Here is a 27,910-nt window from a genome sequence, read left to right on the forward strand (position 1 = left end):
TAGCAAAATTTCAGCTCAGTGAGACTGCATATAGAAACAACAAATTTTCTGTTAAGTTATGACATTTGATATAGTAATAGATGTATGTTACTGTAATGCTCCTTTTGGGTAGTTTTGGAGTGAGATGAAACGGTTGAACAAAAACAAAACTCTGCTCTTCTCACTGTCATAATAGCAGCTAACATTGTATCTGCTGATTGGTCCAAATTGACTGTGCTACAAAATGCTACAAAATGCTGACATGCTTGATGCAATGCCATAGTAAATACCAACATAATTGTATCTGCTAATTCGGTCAGAGTGATTCTGTCATAAGACAGTGACAGGTATTGTCATGGCAACTGCACACAAAATTGTATCTGCTGGTTCAGTTACATAATCTCTAGTGCACTCATAGCACAATCTGCAGAAGGGTAAGGGTACCTCCTTTTGAAGACAGACCAAGTTTAAAAACATTTGTTAGAGCTTGTTTTACATGAACCGTGCTCCATTATAAAAAATTCCTACCAAAGAATGAAAACCTACAGTAATGAAGTATTTTGATGCATTTCAGCAAACAAATTCACACAGAGAAAAACAATGTCCTTTAAAAAAATATTTATTGAACACCATTTCCTTCAAATGCTCTTTTGTATACATGGTCAACCTGGGAAGTGTTTAAAGAAAACATGTACGCCACCAGTTGCTATATTCAACAGAGAAAAAGAAATGTTATTCTGTGGTGAGTACAGAGGCTCATGTTTCGGCCTCATGGTCTACATTGAATGTTTTTGGGATCAGCAAGTTGCAAGTATCCAATGACTTACAGCAGCAAACTTTCATTCACATTAATGATACCAGTATCATCCAAAATGATTTCACAAAACATCAATGCAGTTGTCGTGTGCAGTTTCAACTTCAAGATTGACAAGGATTAGCATAATGAATCCACATTTGCACAATATTTGTTCCATAAATTGACTCTGATGTCGGATTTAACTGTCACTAATCTAATCACTGGACCTTTTTGTGGACGACCCACAATACCTTTATGAGGACTCGCCACAGACAGTGAATTCGCGGAAGAGACCTGCTGTCAATCATTACATCATTTAAGTCATGTTGTCATCACATTTTCAGTTTTCAGAATAGAAGATTGCAAAGCTCATGGTGATGAATTTACCAAGAATAAAAGTAATCTCTCGCTGTGTGTGAGAAAATTCATGTTCTCTCAAATATGTCATTGGAAACATTATGTCTGCTGAGAACAGTGACTGTTAATCGAAATTGAAATCTGACTGGGATGATAGGAAACAGATGGTATATGAAAATACAACAGAAAACATGTACATCATGGAAATAATGATAGAAATCCTTAAAATGCGATAAAGTCATAAAGTGACTTTTATACATCACTGTTCCATTCTTGAAGATGTCAGTGCTAGTGTCTTGTTTTTGTCAATTTCAGCTTGGAAGGAACCAGAGCACACATGTGTTGGGTGATTTTCTGAATTCTTCAAGTTTCAGAATACTTGTATAAGTGCTTTTGCTTCATGTGTAACACATTCACACGTATTCTCTTCAGTTTCCTGATCAGCGTTCCTGATGACCAGACTGGCAATCACTGAGGCTCTGTTTTACAAAATCTGCTTTGAAGCATGGAGAATAATGAACTACCGAGCTCTTCATCCTGCAGAGAGTGATACAGTATAGTCTTGAATCGTTATCTTATCTTTAGTTTTATACTGTCAGTATGTGGGCACAAATTTTCTAGGGTCATATATTTTGGACTCTAAATTTTTTACATTTCTTTCCTGATCTATCATTATTGGGGGCTCATTTGAAAGGTCTTGGGGTAAGAAAGATTTTCACTATCTTTGTTTTTAGAAAATCAAAAATTTTATTTTTCTGCATAGAGTTAACACAGGGATGGCAGCCATTTTGAATTTCAAATATCGATAAATCTTCGATAATTTGTTTCTTTAGCACCAAAATTTGCATGGTGACCCCCGATTTTTATTCTGGATTTTGAAAGAGAATGGTTGAAAGATTCCTTGAGGAAATTTTGAGCAAAAGTTTGTCTTTCACTTTCCAGAACTACCTTAACTTTATGAAGAAAGATTGCTTTGCAAGAGTCATATGTGACTATTGATGTGAAAGCCATCAGTGAAATGACAATGCAGTAACAATACATGTGCAGTGAGAGATGCATGAAATAGAAAAAATGGCATACTAAGTTTTGTAATATTTTAAGTTGAAGTAATTGTTAAGTGACACTGATAGCTTTACAATAACCATGAAATTACCTGGTATGGCCATGACACAAGGACATCTGTACCTTCATCAGATTCATTAGCAGTCTGCAGGGAAGACATCACAAATTGATTTCATTTGTAAATATATGTCATAATACAGAGTATTATATTAATATGCAGACTTATTCCATTTCAGCATCAGGGTGTGGCCCAAAGCCACAGTTATTAATGGTTGTTGTGGATCTTTTTACAGGAAAATGGAAGTGAAAAAGTTTGAACAAAACAGATGAAATAATTGCATGATGCACCTACTTTGATTAAAACTGAATCCACTACCAGTGATCCGTCTGATGTGTGTTGAACTGTGTGACCCGTAAATCTCCTGGAGAAATTCAAAAATGGGCAAATATCAAGCACTTGCAAACCCCAAAAAACCTCAAAAAAGACTGAAAGACTTCTTCCCTGAGATCTGCTTCACAGAAATTCAATCAATCGATTGTTCTCCCAGTGTTTCAACAACAAGGGAAAGGATTAATCATCTAAGGCTTGGAAATTTACTGGTGTTACAATTGGCATATCTTTTGAACCAAGCCATGGTTACACTAGTCAGAGTGCCTGTGTAAAGTAACTTACTGTTTGAGTGTTTTGTAGAGTGCATCCATGCTGACTGGTGGCAGTGACACGGTGGATGTAAATCTGATTTCATGCTCGGATGCGTTGCATTCCTTCAGTGCTTGGCTTGGCTCAATTAGCTTCATGCCCTGTATTTGGTAGTAGAGATACAAATTGGTACAGTGTTTGATCATTAACATCACTGCGAACACAGTATGAAATACAAGAGTAAAAAGTGAAAAAGAGGTATAACATCACTGTTTGAGTTATTATACAGTGTTTACATGTAATACTTATAGAATAGGAATTTAAACATAGCAGTACCTGTGATATTTGTAGACATTTGATAGAAACTTGCAAAAAATTTTATATGTTTTGCACTTGTATTTACTGCTGCAACTTTTGGTACAGGCCCTTAATGAATGTTTCTATATTTTTCTCTTTATCTGGTACTTTAGTGATCAAAGAACAAGTAGCCTTTACACAAGTCTTTGTACATGTACTTTCCAAGAAGCTTTTCAACAATTTCAGACAAATGTTCATCTCTGTAAATTAATGCCGGCATGAATCAACTAATACTTTTAATGCAGGATCTGTTGCAGCAATACACATAGCTGCTACATGACAACAAGACATTACTGATCATTGATTGGGAGATCATTTGGTATGTGACATCAGCTGTTCCAGTTGTTGTTGAAATTCTATTTTGTCAATCTTTTGTGGTGTTTTCAATACAAAAACTCTAAGCAGAAAGTGATGATTTGCTTCAGCTATTCTAATCAATGACAGAAATTAAATTTCTTTGATACTTGAACCAAAAAATGAAAGTTCCGGTGTAGAATGCCCATCAAAAGTTGTTGGCAGTAACTGATCACATGGTTGCTTTCAATGATCAACGGATTCTTATGGAAACTTACATGGTCTTGCATCACTAACACACCATGGAGGGTACACAGCTTCTTGGGATCCGTCGAAAGAGAACTGCTCAACCCTAGAACATACAAGATCAGGTTGATGTTAGTACCATTATTAGTATGCAGAAGGCAATGTGTTTTGGCTGTTGGTCCATTTCAAGTTGTTAATAACTGTAAGGTGGGAAATAGCCCTATTATCAAGAGGTTGATAACACATTATCAGTGTTTTCGCTGAAGTTTGGATACACAGCTAAATGGTCAGGGAACCCTGGTAACATTTCTGTTGTCCACTGAGAGAATAGCATTGATATTCTAAGGTGAACCCTGGTGACATGACTGGGAGAACCAGTAAACAACACTGCATTTCCACTTAACTTTGCCAATCTCACACTATGCGCTGAGTAAAAGTAAAGTAGGAGGACAGATGATGCATACCTGCAAGAGCTGCATTCCTCTTCAACAAATTTACAGAGATATCTGCTGCAATATTGGATTGGCTTGGTATGGACACAGTTTCTCCATTGGCTGGCATGGAACAATCAATGCCTGTTAAGAAAGGAAAAATACGTTTATACATGTATGCAAGAATCATTTTGCCATGATAATACATGTATGTTCTGACTGTGTGTTACATAGCAAAAGGAATTATACCAGGATTGACAGCAAAGTGACTAAACACACATCACAAAGACATTAATAATAATAACTGAAATAGTCTTACCGAATTCCTGTGTGATTTTTTGTTTGAGAAATTCCATCTTCTTAGCTTCACCGTGGACAAGCATCACGTTCTTTGGTTCACACTGTCTGATTAACTGCATGATACCCTTGGCATCGGCGTGAGCACTGGAATTCAAATTTTGACAGAATTTGATTGGACTGAGTCAGAACCTGATAGCACTTTTGTTTGCAGATTTTAAAGTTGTCAAATTATAGCACGTAAGTTTGTAAAAACCAAAAATGAACAGAGCATTGATGGACAGGCAGAGACATGTGTACTGGAAAATTTGTGAAATCATATCAACAATATCAAAGTTAAAAGACTGAACACATGTAATTCCATCTATATTTGTATTCTCATAGATGAAATCTTGGCTTAAAATGATGCGAGAAGTCAGGAATTCTTTTTTATTCAAAGTTTAATGTTTTCATGTGAGCAGATTGACTCATTGTTAATGTTGGTGACCTCCACAATGACAATACATGTCAAAGGAGTGTGACGAAAGAAATCCGTTTAAATGTGGGAAAACAAATGACACCAAAGATCTAAATGAGTGAGTGATATTGGGGAAAACTAGAGCAACATTTTGTTGATAATACCTGAATGACATGTACTGCACGGACAGTTTAACATCAATCTGAAATGAAAGAAAATATTGTTGAATCAGAAAGGACACTTTGTGTAGAATAAAAATGTTCAGGCAGGTTTACTGATATGTTGGCTATCAGTGCTAATATTCACATCTCAAATAAAACTCCTAGTTTTTGTTAAAATTAGAGTTCACATTTATTGTCCATTTTTGTTTGTGACGAGAAAGTTCCCTGACCTTGTATGAACCTAATACACTGTGTACTTTGGGTCTAGCAAAACTAAAGACTCCAAGTAAGTTTGTTGAAAATGGATGAAGTGATGCATTTTCTCAGTCATTTCGTCTTTGCTGATGTAAAGAAACACATCACAATGACAGAAACATGTATTCTTTGCTGAAAGAAAATGTATGTTCACCTAAAATTGAATGAAATTAAGATATTACAAAATCTGGAGTTCAAATTGTTAAGTCCTTGAAATGTACCTGTCAGAAATAGCATACTCTCTGATGTAGAATAAATGATGAATGCAAGTGACTCAAGAATTTTCTTTTCGTAGCGAACAAAAATTTTACATAATTGTTGTATTGGTATATGGCTACAGCAAAGAAGTTTAAAATATTCCAACATTGAATCAAAGTGTTGAGAAATGTCATACGTTATTCTGCGCACTAGTTACAAATAACTTACAATCTGCCTGGTTTCCAGTTCAATCTTTCTCTGACCGTTCAAAATCTTGTGTCCCACTGTTCCAGCCACACAGTAACCGGGCATTATCACCATGTTTTTCTCATTGGGAGCCCATTTCTTGAAGAGTTGCAGTGAGAGACCACCGTGTAGCATCCCTGGTGTGGCAAAGACCACCATGGGTCCTGGGTTGTCACTGTATGCCCTGTCAAATGGCTGTCACCATGGAGAGGAACACAAAAAAATAGAGAATTTTTGCAATTTTTTCTCCCATCATACAAAAACAGAAGTCAAGTTGCAGGATGAGACCTGTGCCCATGACTCCTGGGTTAGGGAGAGACAATGAGATCTGAAATGTATTGTTCAAGGGCATGACAGCATGGTCATGGCCAGGACTTGAACATAACATGCATGATGGGGGACTTACTGGAATTTACACAAACAATCGATGTTAAGAACAAACATAAATAGAGGGCATGTTGATTATATTCAATTGTAAAATTGTAACACAGGTCTAGATTTACTCAAAAAGTTCTTTACCTTGATGTGTCTGAATTCAAACATGTTCCGCTGCACAAACGTCTCTCTTATTTTCTGGTTTGTCCAGGTGATAAATAGCTTATAATAATGATTTGCCTGAAATGGGCAAATAAAAAAATTAAGATAAAGTCATTAATCTATGGATATTGAAATCTTTGACAAATCTACTCATATTTTAATGTATTTCACAGTGCGTAACTTGTAACTTGACATTGCTTAACTGTTAGGCTGAATGCAGTGAATATCAGCTAAAAACTAATGAAACTGTAGTTAGTTACCGGTAATAATCTCTTTGGGCAACAACATACAGAAATGATGCATTAACTTCCTTAGCATTCAGATATAAACTTCTAACAGCAAAGTTGCGCTGTAGCAAGCATTTTGGAAGGAATAAACATCAAAATCTGGCCATGCTCTGAGACCTATCAAAATCTGGCCATAACACTGTTTTTGAGAAAAGACTACCTGTTTTCCTTACAAATTATCTGGGTCAGACGGAACCACTGTATTCTGTAGAACACTCACCTTTTCTGTCAGGCCAGTTGAAAAGTAAATGGGTGCTTTCAGATTCATTCTGTCCCTGTGAAGATAAAAAAATCAATGGTTAGCTCAATAAACATCATGTTTTCTTCTGCAATTCCTGTTTAATTACAAAATACAATGTGCAATTTAAGATATTTCAGTTTATTAGGAATCTTCTACTGCCAAAAGATACTCATCCAAATAGCTTCTGTACTACAATGTTGTCTATAGAAGCTAAATGTCTTAAAAATGCAAATTTGCACATTTCATCATATTCAGAACAAATCTGAATATGGTCATTGCTAGGGACCTGTATATCAAATATTAAAACTGTTGGACCTGCTGTTAAAGAAGAAGATATTAGCCTAAAATATACAAATTTGCATATTCCATTACAATTTGAACAAATCTGATTGTAGTCATCCCTAAGGATCTGTACACCACATATTAAAGGAACCGGACAGGCCCTTTTGAAGGAGCTTTAAATGTAAGAAGTTGATGGACGACGGATGACAACACACAGCCACTTATTTGATAAGCTCCATGTTGCTGAAAGTAGAGCTAAAAAAGATTATGCTTGATTTTTGCTGAGCTTCAATAATTATTATAATCATTAAAGAGCACAATACTTTACCAGAATGTCTCCAGGAGAATGCACAATTCCTGAGCTCTCCCGAGTGCAAAAACTGGAATCAATACTTTCCCGCCCTTCTCTATGCATTCATGTACTTTCTTCAAGAAATCTCTCTCTCTACATCTGTAATACAATGCATATATGTAAATGTTTTTAGTAAAAAACAATAACATTGTCTGTCATCTATTGCTTTTTTTGGCTTAAATATTTAGTACATTGTTAATTAAAATTAAACATCCACAAGAATACTGGTAGTACAAAAAATATCTGCCAATATCAAACTATTAATCTGGAACCAAGTACTAAATACTGTATCTGGCTGTAATACTTGTAACATACTTGCTGAGAGTATGTGAGGAAGTGACAACTATCAATATATAACTTTTGAACTTTCAAACATTAACTACAATGTTTTTTTCTGAGCTACAAAGTATTTTGCACAAATGAATTCTGGTTTAAAGGGAGATGATTAGATGGTAAAACGTGGCCAGAGCACTCATGGTATACACATTGTTACCGTACATCCTGAGGTATAATAAAATAATATCACTTTGTTGGATATCTGTGAACTTCACCAAAATGATACCATTGTACTGGAAATATTGTCATCTGGCTGTTGCCATAGAAAGCTGTCTGTACATAGAACTTCTTTAATGGATTAAAGAATTCCTCATGACTCTGCCAACATCAATGATTAGATTGTTTGTGTACAATGTATGTGCACAATGAGGTACACATGGCAACTGGAATTTCAGTCGACTATTACAGCACGCTTTCTTTACTTTACCAGACTGAAGAGTATTTCAAGTATGGCCCCATTTAATTTAGTGTAATGCTATTCATATGAAATCAATTAATTTAATATTAAAAGCTAGTCAGTACCTCTTAGAGTCTCGTATTGTCGTGGCATAGGTAGATTCTGTGATCAACAAGTCTGGTCTACATTTGTCGATCCAGGCGGAACTGAAACACAAAATAACGATACTAAAACATTTAGTTATTATGAGTTCATCAGGCTGGGACATGTATAAAGCAAAAGATGTAACTACCATGATAAAATTGGAAAATAATTGATGGGTTTCAGAACATATGATGGTAACCTTACCCTAAATGTCTGTCTGGGGTCATGTTATAGTCACCCTATTTCAAAAAGAAAACAGAGATTGACATTATTGTCAAACTTCCTTCAAATATACTCAGAGCATTGAAACAGACTAATTGTCTAGATGGACTGAGAACAAAGTTGGAAAGTTCTACAATTAATGTATCTCATCAAGTAAATTACACCATTGAATGAAACTTTAATATATATAATATGAAACAGATTTACAAAACTTCCAGACTGAGTATTACACAGATAATACCACTGCTTTATGAAATCTGGCAAGGTCAATTGCACAAGTGTACATGTAGATTACATGTACATACTGTAAAGAACACGTCAGTATGGTAGCAAAGAATACGATACGTACATGGATTGCAGTGATGAAACATAACAGTAACAATGCACGAATAAATTAATGCTTGACCTGTTCGAAATGAATGTAACACTCATTCATGAAATGCTTGTTTCTGGAAAAAATGCATTAAAATAAATGTAAGGATAGTTAACACTACTGCATCCTCTCAGTAATACCTTTCAGGCAGATGTTTTTCATAAATATGGTAACAAAATATTTGAGTAAAATGATGTAAATAAAAATCTAATCAAATGTTGGGGTTTTTGCTCATATTGTAAAATTGTTCTTTCTCTGTTACAGAGTCAAGCAGACATTATGACAAAAATCCTCTTTCTTAGGTCTGAAACTTACGGTGTAAACAACGGACTGAGATCCAATTTTCATCCGAAAGAGAGCAGCACCAAGTACATGGCCAGCATAGTATGCCTTGATTTCAAGTTCACTATCAACCTACAAGGTAAGGATCACAAAGGTTAATCTCAGTCAGGATTATCAGTTTTACCCGTGATGACTCACACAAGGATAATCATAAAGGTGGTTTTTTAATGTTTGAAATTTACACCTTTGATCAGTTAAAGTAAAAATGAAATTTCTGAAAACCAAACATTAATTTGCAAACATGCATAAAACTTGGGTACAAAGAAATTAAACAGTATTACACAAACAGAGCAGAGAGACATGCGTATTTTGATGTGACACTTTCTGATCTACAACGACAGATATTTCATGTGGTGACATAAGAATGGTAACGTAAAAAGTGTAACTATACATACCTGAACTGTTTGATGAAGGTTTACCACAACCACTTTTTTCATGCAGTCTTTGATCATCTATTGAAAAGAAACAGTAATATTTGTTATCGACACCTTAAAGAGAATCTTATGAGTTTAGAAACTTGATTTTGACTCTGAAATTATTTTAACCCTGTAAACCATATTAGTCTGAGAAGCAGATTATTAAATATGCAAAGCGATCATTACCATTGAAATCACACTGCACATTTCTTTTACTAAGACTTGCTGATGAAGTTTTGATACAATTTTATTTTGACATTCCTTGGAAAAAATCCATGTTCTGAACTGGATCTTATCTATTCGAATTTGATCCAAGAAGTGAAGACATCTCCCCTAATGGACTCTTATCGAGTAATGAATTATTGATCATAGTACAAAATATGAATTACCTGTGAGGTGAAGAAGTTTGTTTCTCCTTTCTTTTCTACAGTAATTTTCCTGTAATCTTCCTGTAAAAATAATAAATATATGAATATTGGATTAAAACTATGCAAACGTTTTACTTCACTGTTGGAGGTGATCCCTGGCATAATTATCAGAGACAGAGCTTGGCGGGTTTCAATATTCTCTATCTTCAACACCTCACTTAATAAACCAAGCCAAACCTGAGTGATGTGAACTTTCACACCCATGATCCTTTGTGCTTGGACAATTCCCAGTGGTGGATAACTTATGTATGGAGAATACCTGACAGTGAATTTTTGCCTGGCTTTGGAATATATAAGTCAAATGCAGTTACAAGATTAAAGATTTGAACTTTTGAAGGTATTTTTCGACTGGTGGATATTATTTTTTTGAGGGTGGATGTTTTATTTTGTTGGTTTTGGACTTCTTTCCAATTTGTAAAGTCAAATATTCCGTTCTTGTCAGCCTTTGACCTTACACTCCAAGCCTTCGATCCACTATCTATGCAACGCTGCAAGCATCTGTGTGTAGAACAAGCTGTGATAACAGATATTTAAAATAATTCACTGGCGAAAAGACCTTGACGTGATCGATACAATCATTAGATACTTACAAGAAGGATAGGACAGATAGCTTTGGTGGGATGTGTCATGTAGATTGGCCCATCAAATCCTACCATTTCAGACATGTACGGCAGTGCTCCACAATGATCTAAGTGAAAATGACTTCAAAACAAAAGGCATCAGTATTTGTTTAAGAAATAAATAGCTTGAATTGCTTGAAAAATTACAAAATTTAATCCATCGTGAGCAAGCAATAAAATCTTTGGCAATACATGCCCATATCGATGAGGGATGTACATGCTGGGGTTTAAGATATCTGATTGGAGGAAGTACACAAGGTCCTTATAAAACTTTCTAAGTTTTTACAGTGAAGGCCTGGTGAGTGAAATAGGAAAAAGCTAGAAATAATAATGCTCTCTGTAGACTCCTAATGGTTAGAAGGGTTCTGAGGACCAACAATACTGAACAGCATTGTAACCAGATTCCTGGTAGCGAGCAGAAATGACCATATACCAGTACAGTGAGTTCAGAGTGTCATAATGTCTTTGAGAGAGTTTATACGGTAAAACTTATGTTGATCCTCAAGAAAAACATTCATATACAGGTACATTTCAGAAAATAAATTACCTGATGATGACACAGTCCAAATGTTCTGAGAGAGTTCCTGTCCTGGTAATGTATGAAAAATCTGGAAATCTCCTCTGAAAAGGGTCACAGAAAAATTTCTCATCAATGGAAATGATTCACACTGTCTGCATCCTAGTAATAGAGGCCTAGTTAGGATATGGGTCATGTCAAGGTAAGTAATAATGACTTTCACCAGGTAGCTTGTAAATTAGAATCTTCAAACTAGAATTTTCATATGCCTGACGGGACAGATTCTGATGAAAACAGTATGAAAGGCAGGAGAAAGTTGGTCTAGATTAAAAAGTAAAACATTTTGAACGGATTTCATACCCATTGACGGTAAAAAATTCTTAAAATTTACATACAATTATTATACCGTTGCCCTGTATCCACCAAGAGCTTTTATTTTGGTTATAATAATGAAGAACATGAAGAAACTGTAAATTTACACCACTACACTGAGCATGAAATTTCAGTAATTTTACATTGCAAAGTTGATTTTATCTGATGAATTGTGACAACTGTGTTCACACTTGATATTCCAAAATAAACTCCTAGATTTACCTCACATATGATTAACCCATTCAGCTCTGACTTTCTGTTAACTTACCAGAACTACCCCTATATATAGGCTATAGGCCTGAAAGGGTTAAAAATTACCTCATCATTGTATCCCATGTGCATTCCACAGTCTAACATGATATTCTTTCCTCCAAAGGAGACCAAAATGCAACTTCTACCGACATCTGTATTGGAAAAAACCATAAACAAACACTTGTAGCATTTTACACCATACTACAGTAAATTTCTGTAATTTTTAATTTCATGTCTTATGTTTGAACCTCATGCTGTAAACTGTGATTTGAATTTCATGATCAATAAATGAACAAAAGAATCTCTTGTTATAGATCGTACCACTGGAATTTTAATTCAATGGATTCACCTATCAGCCAATTGTAAAAATCTGCATAATGCCACAATTTTAAAAAAGATTCTTAAAATGCTGAAATGTTGGTCTAGTCTGTGAATTCTCATGGCTTGATTATTCCCTACACAATAAAGCTTAGCAGATTTTTTATTCCTTTGGGTTTACATTTGCTCCCTTGTTCAGAATACAACACTAATAAAAGTATACCCCTTGTAAAAATCTGACAGAAGTATAATGAAATGGCATATCGCCTTAGTTTCATTACAGTTCAATTTACATGCACAAAATATAAATGTTTGCAGTCTTACAATTTCACAATCTAAAGTCGAATTGTATATGTTAATATAAACACAACATATAATTAAACTGTTTGATTTTCCTTTTTTTTCAATCATCATAACTTCATGCAATTACGGCAGAATTGACCACAATTAAATCACCCTTTCATCATTCCTCAAGGAGTTAGAAGAAGCAATAGTAAAATGTGCAAACATTCTTGAGTAAAAAATATAAAGATTACACTGAGAGACTGCTTTGTATCTTTACATGTGTACATACCTTGACCAGCACCTATGAAGGAAAGGAGAATACAAATCCATGTTATTAGAAGAAATTTTTAGGAACTTATAATGGAGGTTGACCTGTACTCTTGTCATAGCCTCTATTATTGTATACAGTTGGCGAATACTGTCACCTATTACTTCAGACATGTGTTTAATGAAGACAGTGTTACAAAAGTGACAGTCATGAAACCAGGAGGTTTTAGCATGGGGATGACCATGGATGTACAAAAATAACCATGGGCTGACGGCACTTCACAAGCTATCAGTTCTCCTTTCTTTACCGCCTTTGAACATTTGTTCACAAAGCCCAGATTTGGCGCACGTTAAAGTAACTCCCTATAAATCATGATACTTAACCCTTCCCCCACCCCCCACACACACACCTTCCTAGCATATATTACCTCCAGATTTTTGAAGTTATAAATACAGTTACATGTATTAAAACCATGGAGTTTCTACCTCTATGATGTAATCATATTTGAGTCCCACCATCTTGTTCACCTTTATGGTCTTGCCAATGTTTACCAATGCAGATGGTGTCATAATGTATATTCTATGACACAAAGTAAACTTGAGAAAACACTCAATATTCATTGGATTCTCTTACCTAGAGGTACTACTTTGATTTCGGCCATACTTTCAGCGCAGCAATTCTAGTCGCCAACCTCAAAGTCATACACTACGAGAACTGGACAGTCTGAGCAGTGGAAGTAGAACTGGTCAATATCACAGTGCCACACAATACAATTCAATATACGTTAGCTCTGCCAATTTTACCACGATCAGCTTGTGTTTATGACTGCAGATGGCAGATGCAATATATCTGTTGATGTTCGAATGTCATCAACGCTGAAACGGATGTACTGGATAACTGGTAACGTTCAAACTAAATCAATTTAGCTTGCTTGTCGAGAATCGTGTTTACTGCATGCACGCCGCCATCATGAAGTCAAAGGTCAACTACAGAGTCTTCCACTTTGTTGGAAGGGGAGTATAGTCCACCGACTCAAACATTTGAGGGCATTATATTCGGGGGGGGGAGGGGTGTCGCAGGCGATGGCCTAAGGAGATGGCGGCCCTAAACGCAAGGGTAAAATTCGCAACCGATAAATTTAATTATCGAAGCCTAATTGAAAAAATTGCGTAGAATTAGAAAATATTCGATATATAAGCCTACTACATATAGCATTTAAGTAACTTGATTCGCGAACGGCTGTAGGCCTAAATAGGCCTATATTGACCATATTTCTGAGGGTCTGCACTACAACTGCGTGAATTTGGCATAAAAACTGATCATCATTCAGGAATCAAGTGCAGTTGGGTATTTTTGTAAGTAGAATAGAATAGAATAGATCTCTATTGAACCGTATGCCAGTCAGGCATATTAGCACATACAATAAAGATATTGAACACGCAAACTTCAAGTTGAACAAGTCAGAAAGAATGAAAGAAAAAACCTCAAAATTCATTTAGAAATGATATAACACTTTCTCTTTTCAAAACAACAATAAATAAATTTTGCCAAAGAAACAGCTGTGTCATTGTTTGTCATCAGGCCTATACGATAGGCCTTGAAGTATTAAATCTTATCAACAATATTTATTATCATAAATTTCTTTATAATAGGGTCTGTACTAAAACTGCGTGAATTTGGTATAAAACTGATCATCATTCAGGACTCAAGTGCAGTAGAATACTGTTGTAAGTAAACAATAATGATAGAAATATTAAATTATGTTCAATATAATACATAATGATAAATTTATTAATGTTTTTACGCTCTTGTAATGAGAAATACCGCTTTATGGCCCAGTGATCATCCATAGTTGTTCAACATTCAGCGAAACAACACTTTAAAACGTTCAATCAGATTTCTAGAAGAGTTAAAAAACATCGTCCGACGCCAACTCGATAATCGCGCCTACGAAGTTTCTCTGTGACATCACAAATGTTCGCGTTCCAAGTTCTTAACCTCGTTCGTGTTAAAACTAGAATAGCGTGCTCTAAGAAGAATGAGAACTTTAAAAATCTGAAGACTTTCTTGGAACGAGGCCACTATTGCCTTGATACGTTCTAAATATCACAACAATCACAATCGCAGAATATTCGGATCCGTGCGGATAGTTCATTGAGTGATCTCCACAATTTCTGACAATTTCGTTATATCTAATTCTCATCGAGTTCTTTCACAATGCCATCCCGTCGCAGAGGTTTCCGACGACGCATGCGCCATTGTCGAAAAGCCATCGGAGACTTTTTCAGAGCAACGATACTTTCGTCGGTGCCTTCGTCTACCAGCGAAGCGCCGGTTAGTAAGCTTAGTTTATATCCCAGACCACTAACTTTCAACTAAACTTTTTCGTTACATTGCAGCTTACTCGGGAAAATGCAACCATACATATTAGAGTTTTCTGAAGTTGAAGTGTAGCCTAATATAGGTATTTATTGTGCATCATACAGACAAATCTTGGAAACAAGAAATCCGAGAGTTTCGAAGACACTCATCTGCTGTCAGAGCAATCGAGTTTACGAAGCGAAACAAACAGTCTTGCTGAGGAGAGAACTTCAGCGGATTTCAATAATAATGACATCGATGTCAGTGAAGAAACAACACGTATTCTGAACATTATACCAGGTAAAGTTTAACTTTAGTTATTTCATTCATCTGTAAACGAAACGGAGATTAAAACTCTCGGAAGTTTGATGCGCAGATATATCGAGTTATCTTGTTATATGTACGCAACACAGTATTTATCGATCTTGTTTATAGTACAAAACGCATATATATATATATATATATATATATATATATATATATATATATATATATATATATATATATATATATATATATATATATATATATAGTAAATAATGATAATTAATGCTTACCTTCCCCGACGAAATTGTTTTCAGCCCCGAAGAATATCGAATATTTCACTAAGCAGAAGTTGTTGCGGAACAATGCAGACTTGGACCTTCCATGTCTCAAAGGTAAAGAATTTGAATTAGATTCGTACAGTTTTACAAGAATTGTTTATCTTTGAACACATCTTCCGCTCCGCACGGCTTGGTTAGTTCAGGTATTGCATAGTCTCCCCAGCAGGCGAAGGCGTCTGTCCGAAGAAACACACTTGGCTAGCGAAGTTGCTTTGTGCAGTAAGTTGTTCCGTCATTGATAAACGCAAGATAAAATTATTCTGTTCTTCAATTGGCTTGATAATAAAAACTGTTTTGATTCTACGTGATGGATGATTCCTCGGTTCAAAGCGATAAATAACATAGACGGGCGAATCTTAATATCGACAGATCTACCACTGTTTTACAAGACACTCTTCAAGCCTGATGGTGTAATAGAAGGATTGATGTCTCGAGTATATCGAGTGACTTCAGGAACAGGAAAATCTGTCGTCAAAGTCATGGGCAAGGACCTTGTAAATCATGGTGGCTCTGTTCACAGGTACAATTTACAGTTTTATTTTTCCATGTTCTTTTATGATTACGGTCGTTAACGTTGTGTCTTTAGATATTCTTGTTCATTTATCACTGAATAGATCAGGTATTTCTCACCGCATGTACCAATTGAGTTCCCGGTACATGTGCAAGGAAATGATATAATATGGGCTTATTCCGTCCATTTTTTCCGACCTAGAAGAATGCTACAGCCACCAGCGCTGCAGATAGAAGACCTAAGGGCATATCTTTTTCTTCTCAGTTGAGCTTGCAATTAAGAATAGACGACCCAGTTGGACGGGCATCATTGTAAATAACTGACGGATTCATCTGCAGGATAGTTTGTCTAAAATTATAACGTGGTGATGCATGAATGGATTTTCCTCTTTCGTTTGTATTAGACAACTACCTCTACTGGGCCCACTTTCCTCCATGGTTACCGCCAAATGCAAATTTTCATTGATACTGCAAACCTTTTCTTATCGATTCTTATCAAAGTTTTCTGCTTCCATTTACAGTACGTTGAATGGACACAAAAACATACCTGATCTGTACGGTGTAACTTATATGGGTGGTGGTTATTACGGACTGGTGCAGGAGTATGCAGCTGGCAAGACATTGGAGATGATGCTACTGGATGGCGACTTGGTTAGTAATCTCAGAGTTAACTATGTACCTTATCACACTATTAACCCTCTAACAACGTTGAAGCTTTGTTTTTCACCATAAAAATGAGACGAACGTACAGGTACATTGACCGAAATGTTGGAAGTCAAACGAACACCTTTATTGAATGTGTTCCGTTTCACCTTTGTGTTTCAGGACAAGCTTACTTTATCTGAGAAGCTGGATCTAGCTTGTCAACTGTGTGACGCCGTTGATCATTGCCACAAACATAACATCATTCACCAAAACATCCATCCGGGTCACATCATTGTGAGTATGCTACTCTCTGATCAAACTTACAATAACAGTCAACGATATTACGTGTGTAATAGTATAAGCCTTATGGCAATGTGCCTCCTCACATTAATTTTGTGTATCTGTCTGTCTGTGTATTGTGTCTGTCTGTGTATATTTGTCTGTCTGTCTGTGCATGCATCCCGGGGGGTAACTCCATGGCTAATAGTACGGCGGGCTCCGCACGAACATGGAAACCCAAACTGTTGTGATACCAGTTTTGAGCAAAAAAACCTACCCTTTCTGATACCTAGTTGTGGAAACGCAGCTATCTCTTGGCGGGGTAGCGTGAGTTGCTATGTGAGTGGCGGGGTTGACCTTTGACCCGCATAGCAACTCACGCTACCCCGCCAACAGATAGCTGCGTTTCCACAGCTAGGCCGTGTTAATAAAATTCTTTGTTTGCCGTCCTTGGATTTTTGAAAAACCTACCAGCCAGCCAGCCAGCAAAAAAAACAAACACAGAAAAAAAACACAACACAGATCAATCGCATAAACTCTAACTTTTCCATCGGTTTATGGGTCACAAGTATGAAAAAATCATCTGTTACATTTACAATGCAGTGTTTCTTATGCTCTTCATTAGCACGCTGAAAACAATGCGTGGAAACAAAGGTTATACTTGTGTAAATACAACAAGCATACTTAGAGTTAGGTGACTCTGAGTCTGAACAAAAATTCCATAATAAACAATGGCAATAAACACTATACCAGAACATAATGTACAACATGTACAGTGTGATAGTAATCAACTGGTTGTGTTACGAAGATCTACAGATTGTCTCTGACGGAGATTTATGCACTCAGTCTGGGTGGTCATAGGTGCCAGTGAAACTATTAATTAAAATAACAAGATCGCAAATATGAATAAAAGCATATTTGCGACAAATGCAACTTACGTATACGAGGATGTTTACAAAGTTTTGAAGAAAACAAAATATATTTGAATTAACACCTAATGAAGGAACCTAAGAATTTCACGTAATGAGTTCAATTTTGCAACGTTTCTAAGTGACATTTGTATATTAATTATAACACGTAAATTTAAGATTGAGACCTGTATTGATGTTTACGATTGGACGTATATTTTTATCTTTAATTTATATCTACAATGATCAAAACAAGCTTTAAACTTAGTTTAAAATCCCATTCTAAAATAATACGGGAAAGGACAAGAGAGAAAAATACAACAGACAGGGCAGGAGGACACAACGACCAAAGAGTAGTCCAGGGCATTTAGACAATTGGAGAAGCGTAGCTTGGACGGCACCTGTCAAGCTTGTCTACCGAGAAGTAAAGTCTATATAGTACCAACGAAACACTATTTCGAAATGTTGGGGTAAGCTTACAACAAAAAGGTGTTCTTGCAAAACCTGAACATTCCACATATTAAACTGCAAAGTTACTGAGTATAACAAAGTATAGATGTCACTCAGAAAACAAATGCTAAACATCTCGGTAAAAGGTGAAACTACTGTCTCTTCCATACAACACAGTCCCTCTATCAATAGTGGATAGAGGGACTGTGCATACAATTAGAATTTTTGCAGTAAGAAGAGTGGGTAGCTGAGCAAATCATAACAGCCTCGAGTACAAATCCTCCTTTTAATGTCAAATAAATACAAGTCCTGAGCACTGTTTCTGTTGAGTTAAATGCTCCATTAGCTGTAACTTTAAAGGCTATTTAATCTGAATTTTGTGTATCAACTAGTCTTTTACCCGAATTCTACGGTGTCAGGTTTGTTACTATATATAGCTGCGCGCGCGACTTCGAACACCGCTGCCTGAAAATCGGACAAATTGTGTTACTGCATGGGCGGTCGAGGTCGTTGTTGCAACTTATAGTCTGAGCCATAAATTCATATGAATTAGTGTGATTTTCTGTATGCATTATGACGCTAGCAGGTTTTGATTTCATCGTTCTTGCCGAAAATGCAGACAAATTTTTGCACATTAATGAAAGAAAAATGACGTTAAGTGATCAGCGCTATTGCATACTAAAATGCTGAATATTCTGTTTGTCAAGACAGCAATGCCGAATGGCCATTACTATTTTTGAAAACTGAATTCTAATCCGGACTTATAAAATGACCACATCGTTTTAGCACAAATACAGTGTTCAAAGTGAAAGCAACTTATACTGCGTACGAACTATTTGGAGCATTCAACAACGAACATTTCACCGGCGGTAACTGCTATCCCCACCACCGGCTGCTTGCCCCCTCGTGATCAATCGCGGATCGCGCAGAAGCTGATGGAAATTCAGTTCCATTCCTTATTCGAAGCTAAACCAGTCAAGAATTGTTTCGATCCGTCTTGTATGGAGACCAAGCCAATACAGCGCACTTCCGCCGATTTGTAAACTACGGTGGCCCAAAACTACCTGTTCTCCGCATTCAAAGTCTGCGTCGCATTCAATTGTTTTTCTCTCACATATGTCTCCGCATTCAAAGTCTGCGTCGCAATCAAATGTTTTTCTCTCACATAAGCTTATGTCTCTGCATTCAAAGTCTGCGTCGCAATCAAATGTTTTTCTCTCACATATGTCTCCGCATTCAAAGTCTGCGTCGCATTCAATTGTTTTTCTCTCACATATGTCTCCGCATTCAAAGTCTGCGTCGCATTCAATTGTTTTTCTCTCACATATGTCTCCGCATTCAAAGTCTGCGTCGCATTCAATTGTTTCTCTCTCACATATGTGTCCGCATTCAAAGTCTGCGTCGCAGTTAATTGTTCCTCTCCTAGATGGGCCACAGGCGGCCCAAACACTATTAATAAGCTTATTATTGTTTTTCTCAGTTTTCTCTATCAGTTCTTCTCCCTTTCTTCACGCTCTGACTGATCGTAGGAAATAAAAAGAAATTACTTTATAGCCTAACCTAGCCTCTTGACTCTTTATTTTACACCCCATTACAAGGACGTTTATCTCTCATATACACACATCTTGTAATTAATTAGTCAACATGACTAATTATGCTAATCCGTGGACTTATCAGGGATTTTATAGGTTAGTCAACATCGCGAAAGATAGGAAAGGTTACTAAAACTCCTTTTTCATTTACATCTCTATCTTTCCAATGTTGACCAACCCTTGATAAGTCCACGGATTAGCATAATTAGTTGTGTTGACTAATTAATTACAAGATGTGTATATGAGAGATAAACATCCTTGTAATGGGGTGTAAAATAAATAAAGAGTCAAGAGGCTAGGTTAGGCTATATAGTCATTTATTTTATTTACTACGATCAGTCAGAGCATGAAGAAAAGGAGAGGGACTGATAGTGACAGAAAACTGAGAAAAACTCAATAATAAGCTTTATTAATAGTGATTGGGCCGCCTGTGGATGGTCGTCGCAGTCAATGATTTTGTCACCAACACATGAAGGCGTTGGCAAGTTTTGGTGAGCGTGACCCTCACTCCATGACCCATGATTGCATCCGGAAAAAGTATCACTCCTTTATTGTTCGTGATCGCGAAAAGCTCATTTTTGAAGGTAAGTGACAAAGTAATTTATTGTATTGTAAGCTTATGGGGTTAATGATCTAGCCAAGGGGGTACGCTGCGTGCCAGTATGGGCGCACCATAATGGGTCCCACATGAGCGTCCGAATGTAAAACGGCAGCCCGTCCACAACTGCCAATACATCCAGGGCTAGACGGTGGCTAGATCATTAACCCCATAAGCTTACAATACAATGAATAACTTTGTCACTTACCTTCTTAATCAATGAGCTTTTTGCGATCACGAACACTGAAAGAGTGATACTTTTTCCGGATGCAATCATGGGTCATGGAGCGAGGGTCACGCTCACAAAAACTTGCCAGCGCCCTCATGTGTTGGTGACAAAATCACTGACTGCGACGCCCATCTAGGAGAGAAACAATTGAATGCGACGCAGACTTTGAATGCGGAGACATATGTGAGAGAAAAACATTTGATTGCGACGCAGACTTTGAATGCGGAGACATATGTGAGAGAAAAACATTTGATTGCGACGCAGACTTTGAATGCGGAGACATATGTGAGAGAAAAACAATTGAATGCGACGCAGACTTTGAATGCGGAGACATATGTGAGAGAAAAACATTTGATTGCGACGCAGACTTTGAATGCGGAGACATATGTGAGAGAAAAACATTTGATTGCGACGCAGACTTTGAATGCGGAGACATATGTGAGAGAAAAACATTTGATTGCGACGCAGACTTTGAATGCGGAGACATATGTGAGAGAAAAACATTTGATTGCGACGCAGACTTTGAATGCGGAGACATATGTGAGAGAAAAACATTTGATTGCAACGCAGACTTTGAATGCGGAGACATATGTGAAAGAAAAACAATTGAATGCGACGCAGACTTTGAATGCGGAGACATATGTGAGAGAAAAACATTTGATTGCGACGCAGACTTTGAATGCGGAGACATATGTGAGAGAAAAACATTTGATTGCGACGCAGACTTTGAATGCGGAGACATATGTGAGAGAAAAACAATTGATTGCGACGCAGACTTTGAATGCGGAGACATATGTGAGAGAAAAACATTTGATTGCGACGCAGACTTTGAAGCGGAGACATAAGCTTATGTGAGAGAAAAACATTTGATTGCGACGCAGACTTTGAATGCGGAGACATATGTGAGAGAAAAACAATTGAATGCGACGCAGACTTTGAATGCGGAGACATATGTGAGAGAAAAACAATTGAATGCGACGCAGACTTTGAATGCGGGAGACATATGTGAGAGAAAAACAATTGAATGCGACGCAGACTTTGAATGCGGAGAACAGGTAGTTTTGGGCCACCGTAGGAAACTTTGAGGGAGAAATAACTTGTGAAACGGTCGATCGATCTTCACTTACGGTATACTGCAGTCCACTACAACAGGAGGTGCACATGTACACTTTACGTACAGCGGTTGATGTACCCTTTGCGATAGGTAATCTGATTTGTATCGAAACGATCGTACGACATTTGCGTTTTTGAGACATTTGAGTAAGTTGCTGCGTCATTGCCAACAAAGGAAGGACACAACGCGTCGTATTTTCGAGCATACGATCTGTGTTTGTTTTTCATATTTCGTCCAAAAACCTACCCGCACGCGGACGGCAAACAAAGAATTTATTTTACGGCGCCCTATCTGATACCATACAATACCATACGTATACAGATACGACTCACTCGCCTTGCGTACCAGGGTTACCAACAGTCAAACCGACAGATCGGAAATATTGATGGTAGATCTGGGATGTAGATACATGGGTTTCCAGTGTTGACAGCATGATTTTTTAACAAATGTCAGTTTGTGTTTAAAACCGGACCCTTTCTCATACCAACACCTCGTGAAAAGTATACCCTTTCTGATACCAAACAACACAAAAAAACGACCCCTTTCGCGCGGACCCTCCCCGTATAGCCATCTATGGGAGTTACCCCCCGGGGCATGCATGTGCGCGCGAGTGTGTCTATGTATAGCTGTCTATGTATATTCATATATACATACATACATACATACATACATACATACATACATACATACATATATACATACATACATATATATTATATATATATATATATATATATATATATATATATATATATATATATATATATATATATATATATACATATATATCGACCCGGAAGTATACATATGTCCTCGTGGGAAATTACAGTGCTTGTATGAGGAGTTATAAATAAGACAAATTACTTCAAGTGCAAAGTAATGATATCTGTTACTTAAAGTTCCATTAGCTGTATCTTCTGGCGATTTTTCCGTTAGTTTTGATTGAAATGATCACTGGCTCATGTTGAATAGCCTGTCAAATAACAGAGAATCGCATATTATTCGGAAACATTACGTGCCCTACAACTAAATAACATGTGATTTTACAACGAAAATTTCAATTTTTGTCCGGACAGAAATACAAACTCTGTTGACACGCGGATTGCAACGTAGGCATTCTTCTGCACCTGCGCGAGCCATTTACAGCAATTTCAAAATAAATATTGATTACTTATGCCCGGTACTTACGTCGTAGTCCATTGTCCGAGCACGTTGCGTAGCCAGATGTCTGGCAATGCACGACGCAATGTTGTTTTGATCCCGCAATGAACGTGAACTTGTACGTCTGGCGTGATCGCGGCGTCACCATATCTGCGTTCTCGATCCCCAGCACGCTGAGCATGCCAGACGTCAACAAACGAGCTCGGAAGGGCAACATGTTTGAACAAAAATTAGCAGTTTTATGTGGCTATAACATCAATATATAATCATGTTTGTTTCTTCGTAAAACAACATTTTGCAACAAATATAAGCCTCCAACATGGGATTTTCCGAGGTAAAAATGGTCAAAAGGTACAAATAATGGCCCTTTAAGTTTCATGCATCCTGCAAACATCAGACAGAAGAAGTGAATATGTGTATATAGGCCTATATATTTGTGTAAGTTGCAGTCACCGTGTATATTCGATAAATAGTAGATCCATTCGAAAATTGTTGTTGTCTGCAACTCTATTAACGGTAATATAGCATTTGATGTGTTGATAACTTTTATTGATATACTGCATAGTAGTGCGATTATATGGGACCAACAGATTAATAGTCGCGCCAGCGGCTTACTGACTACGCATGCGCTTATTCATAATAAACTATGCGAGTAACCGGAAGTGTACCCTTCTTTCACGGGCGCCGCCATGTTTTTTTTTTGAGTACTCGTAAATAAACAAATACGAAACAAATTACTATTATATAACATGCCTTTTATAAAATATACCTCTTTTATTTGCCAGTAAATGTTATTATGCACCTTGTCGCCGATACAAAATATCGTTTGTGTAGATAAAGGGAGAAAACTGTCGTGCATATGAACGGGGGCATACGCAAAGAATGCTGTGATTTAATTTCAGAAGAGCGCCCCCTGTGTCAATAATTAGATTCAAAAATTGCTAGTCTGGTTCCCTGACCCATTTCCCCGGTAGAGGGCGTGGGGAAATATATTTCCCCACGCCCTCTACCGGGGAAATGGGTCAGGGAACCAGACTAAAAAATTGCCAGTTTTTAGACGGAACGCTGTAGTTTTCAGCACGAGGAACCGTGTTTTAAGCTTGCAAGTGAAGGTGGGCAGTGCGGTTACCATTGCAATGATAATGATTGCATAATACGTCCCTTGTTTAACGCAATAGGCTGTTATCATTATAAAAATTGCCAATTTTTGTCCAAAATTTTTACACGTTACAGAAAATCTATACCTGCTCTGCTGCAGGGTTTGACGTCTTGTACTTACGACGTGAACTGCTTTCATCAGAGGGAAACTGGGCATAGTTGTCATATAAACGTTTATGAAGTAACAATTAATTACATTTTATCATGAATCAATACAAATAACATTGCCAATCTTAACCCTGGCGCGACACCAAGGGCTGAGCCCTATATAATATTATAATTGTCTATGGACTGCAACTTTGTCAGGGGGAACGAGTTTCTCATCTTCATGTTTCCCTTTCTATTTATGACACTTTTAGTCAACATAATATGTGTGTTTGTATTCATTTAACAGGTTAATCCCGAAACACTGAATGTGACATTAGTTCCTACAAGTACTACTGCCCTCATCGGTGACGCTGGTCGATTCCGTGGTCTTGGTGAAACGAGATACTTGTCACCCGAGTCAGTACTCGACAACCGCGCTATCACCTACCGAGAAGATGTATGGAGTCTCGGTATGGTACTGGCTGAGATATTCACCGGATTTCGACCGTATTTGAATCACCCTGACTTGTTTTCAGCCAGTGACTATGCAGTATTTCACGAGAATAACCGAGAGTTGCCGAGATTTCGTCAGGCAAGAGCGGGCAATGTGGAATGGCGAGTTTTCAAAGGGAAGGGACCAATATTGGAACAAGTTGGCGTACTTGTCAATTTGGCAACTTGTTCAACCCCAAATCTCCGACCTTCTGCGTACGAATTATTCAGGAATTTCAAAATGTTGTATTTGCAATGCAAAGAGTGTTAACCTCTTGATTTAATTTATAATTTCTTCTTATGTCATTATTATGATTTTTCACAAGCGAAAGTAATATTTTGTATAATCTATATATTTATCTATTCCGATCACAGTGTATAGTTAACGTTGTTAATAAAATAATACATATTTAAATGTTAGTCTTCTAGCGTTTTATAGTTCCCGCTACCCACCTTCTTATTAGGCCTGTCACTTATTAACAAACTGTATTATTCCGCCCCTCATCCGCACTCTAAAACTTATTCTACTGCCCTTACCTGTTGTCCAAAGGAAATAAAGGACCTTAAAAACAGATGAACTAACGTATGGGCAGCCAAAAGAATGATTCTCAAATCTTCCAATGAACATCAATCCACAACCTGATGATAACGCCATATCCTTTGCAAAGCTTACACATTGCTTGAGAATACATTATGTATTTTGATATAAAAAATGATTAGGTCCATAGTGAAATCAAGCTACAGCCCGAAGATTCTTCTGGTATGGTAAATTCGTTCGCGAGAAATTTAAGATAAAATCAAAGTAAACCGATAATGTCATTCATCACGATGTGATGACGCTGAAAAGTATTTAAACATTATGCAACATGAATGAATTATCTTTATTTCTTTATATAAGTTGTCAGAAATAGCGGTAGGTTCATTTAATGAATGAAAGTCAAACTAAACTCAAAACGATGACGTTAAAGAATGGAACAAAGGTGTAAAACATGAGATTTTCTGTCCTCCCACTGACTTCATTCGCGTATAAATCCACCCCGTGCGGAATAATCATGTCGATTTATCAGTTCAAGGCCAACCATGTGGCCTACTCAGGCAAAGAAGTAAGAGCTGTCAACGAAAAGTGATTACAGGCAACGAACAGGATTGCATACCGAGTTTATAAATTCGGATTGCATGTACATGATTTCCCTTGTGTCCGTCATCTTTTGTGTATTCATTTGTCCCCTCATAGTAATAGACATCAAATCAGGTCCAATAATCGTTATCATTCAAGGTAAACTATGAAATTTACCAGGTCCAAGGAATATAGATGATGACAAAGGCAATGGGGCCATCTTGAACCACGAAATAGTGGTGGTACCAGGTGTCCGGAATTGGTAGGCGTACCCTGCCAGCTAGCCGCACCCGTCAAGATTGACCAAAAGCGACAAATTCATTGTTATTTGGTGAATTCACCAAATTACTTTTGTGAGTCAAAATTTGGTATGCTGTCACTCATCATTTGAGAAACAGATAGGTCATATTTGGATACAACATCTCCGTATCTACCGTAGAACTTCTTAAATGATTTCACTAATCTACTTTCTGAGAATCCTTGCCTCACTAACTTTTGAGCTAATAGGCTGTGTCTAACTCGAAAGTCTTCATATGAATGGCATGCTCTACTGTATCTGAGGAGTTGTGAAATATACACACCATAAGCTGGAGATGATGGTATATTGCTCGACAAAAAGGGAAAGTTTATGATTTCAAAATTGAAATCGTCCTCTTTTGTCATACAGCTTAGTATATAGTGTATTATGTCTAATTTCAAACAATACATCTAGGTATGATGCCGAGTCCACACTTTCAGTTGTTTCTTTAATTTCTAAATCATCTGGGTAAATGTGGTGTAGATAATTGGATATACCGGGATTGTTTAAACTGATGAGATCATCAATATATCTGTGGGTGTTGTTAAATCGCTTGGCAATCCTTTTACACCCAGATTTCTGAAGTGATTGCATGAACTCTGCTTCATACGAATATAAAAATAAGTCTGCAAGAAGTGGGGCGCAGTTTGTGCCCATGGGAATGCCTATGGTTTGCCTGAATGTCATGCCAGCAAACTTGATAAATATGTTGTCAATTAGGAAATATAGCATTTGAATCACCTCAACATCACTGTATTTGAGTTTGGCATCACTGTTGTTAGTGAAATAGCCTAAGTTGCGCTTGATGGCAATGTATTCATACCTACGACTACCATTCTTGTAAAAGAAGGCTTTCTTCACGAGAGATGATAGCCTGTCTTTAAGTTTGTTATGTGGGATGGTTGTGTACAACGTTGAAAAATCAAATGTGTGGATTGAATTGTACATGTTTTTGTTATTTTGTAAAATATGTAACAATTCTTTGGAGTTCTTTAATATCCACATTTGATTGACCCCACTAGTTTTGTTGTACACTTACTGGAACCAGCTATGAAACGTTGTTTATAGGGATTCTTATGGATCTTAGGAATCCAATATAGATTAGGTAATACCTTGTCATCTTGTGCTAACTCGATGCCAAACTCACTCAAAACTGTTGAATGGTTCTGCAATATTTCCTCTTCAGATAAGGTTGAAAGAGAGTATGCTGTGCTACTCTCATCATCTGAGTTAATCTGAAGTTCGTTCTTTAAACATTGAATGTAATATTGCTTGCAGACAAAAATGATGTTGTTTGATGCTTTGTCTGCAGGCACAACAACATATTTATCGTGTAAAGCATCTAGACATTCCGTACAGAAGGGTCATCGAAGGCAGATGTAGTGTTGATGACAGTGTGTAAAGAACGAAGACGTGAAATGCGAGATTTTACCTTATCACGGACTGTGCGAAGCCAGTCCGAAAGACATCCAACGTCTTCGTCTTCAAGGGCAGCCCACTTCTTAGCATAAGCCTCAGCAGCATCCATGATTAACTTAAAG

General features: G+C 37.1%; 2 protein-coding genes across 3 annotated transcripts; one reads left to right on the forward strand and one right to left on the reverse strand.

The window, feature by feature from the left end:
* Window positions 1-587: 587 nt before the first annotated feature.
* LOC139120163 (integrator complex subunit 11-like) lies at window positions 588-13,752 on the reverse strand. 2 transcript variants are annotated; one of them, XM_070684322.1, is made up of 22 exons: window positions 13,399-13,559; window positions 12,787-12,798; window positions 11,961-12,046; window positions 11,301-11,374; window positions 10,724-10,835; window positions 10,095-10,154; window positions 9,685-9,741; window positions 9,263-9,361; window positions 8,557-8,591; window positions 8,334-8,414; window positions 7,452-7,574; window positions 6,821-6,875; window positions 6,296-6,391; window positions 5,759-5,971; window positions 5,081-5,118; window positions 4,482-4,606; window positions 4,196-4,306; window positions 3,764-3,837; window positions 2,868-2,995; window positions 2,547-2,616; window positions 2,286-2,339; window positions 588-1,669 (listed from the first exon to the last, which is right to left on the reverse strand). In XM_070684322.1, the coding sequence occupies exons 1-22, from the start codon at window positions 13,424-13,426 to the stop codon at window positions 1,601-1,603; spliced, it is 1,800 nt and encodes a 599-aa protein (XP_070540423.1). In that variant the 5' UTR covers window positions 13,427-13,559; the 3' UTR covers window positions 588-1,600. The 2 variants fall into 2 exon arrangements, with proteins under 2 accessions (XP_070540423.1, XP_070540424.1); XM_070684323.1 differs by lacking the exon at window positions 12,787-12,798 and having other exon boundaries at window positions 13,399-13,752.
* Window positions 13,753-16,811: 3,059 nt separating this feature from the next.
* Window positions 16,812-27,771, forward strand: LOC139120733 (probable serine/threonine-protein kinase Sps1). The gene is made up of 4 exons (XM_070685272.1): window positions 16,812-16,892; window positions 17,067-17,180; window positions 24,770-25,054; window positions 27,682-27,771. Exons 1-4 carry the CDS (start codon window positions 16,812-16,814, stop codon window positions 27,769-27,771), a joined length of 570 nt encoding a protein of 189 aa, XP_070541373.1.
* Window positions 27,772-27,910: the final 139 nt, after the last annotated feature.

The sequence above is a fragment of the Ptychodera flava genome, chromosome 20 (assembly GCF_041260155.1).
Source record: "Ptychodera flava strain L36383 chromosome 20, AS_Pfla_20210202, whole genome shotgun sequence".
Lineage (NCBI taxonomy): Eukaryota > Metazoa > Hemichordata > Enteropneusta > Ptychoderidae > Ptychodera > Ptychodera flava.

Bases quoted from the DNA above. Each gene is read 5' to 3' on its own strand.
- LOC139120163 (XM_070684322.1), bottom strand. From the start codon at position 13,426: ATGGCCGAAATCAAAGTAGTACCTCTAG. The intron at 2,996-3,763 runs GTAAGTTTCCAT...TACCAAATACAG, and splicing joins TGTTAGTGATGCAAGACCAT to GGCATGAAGCTAATTGAGCC. The intron at 2,617-2,867 runs GTAAGTTACTTT...GAATTTCTCCAG, and splicing joins CTCTACAAAACACTCAAACA to GAGATTTACGGGTCACACAG.
- LOC139120733 (XM_070685272.1), top strand. From the start codon at position 16,812: ATGGGTGGTGGTTATTACGGACTGGTGCAGGAGTATGCAGCTGGCAAG. The intron at 17,181-24,769 runs GTGAGTATGCTA...TTCATTTAACAG, and splicing joins TCCATCCGGGTCACATCATT to GTTAATCCCGAAACACTGAA. The intron at 25,055-27,681 runs GCAAGAGCGGGC...CTTTGTCTGCAG, and splicing joins AGTTGCCGAGATTTCGTCAG to GCACAACAACATATTTATCG.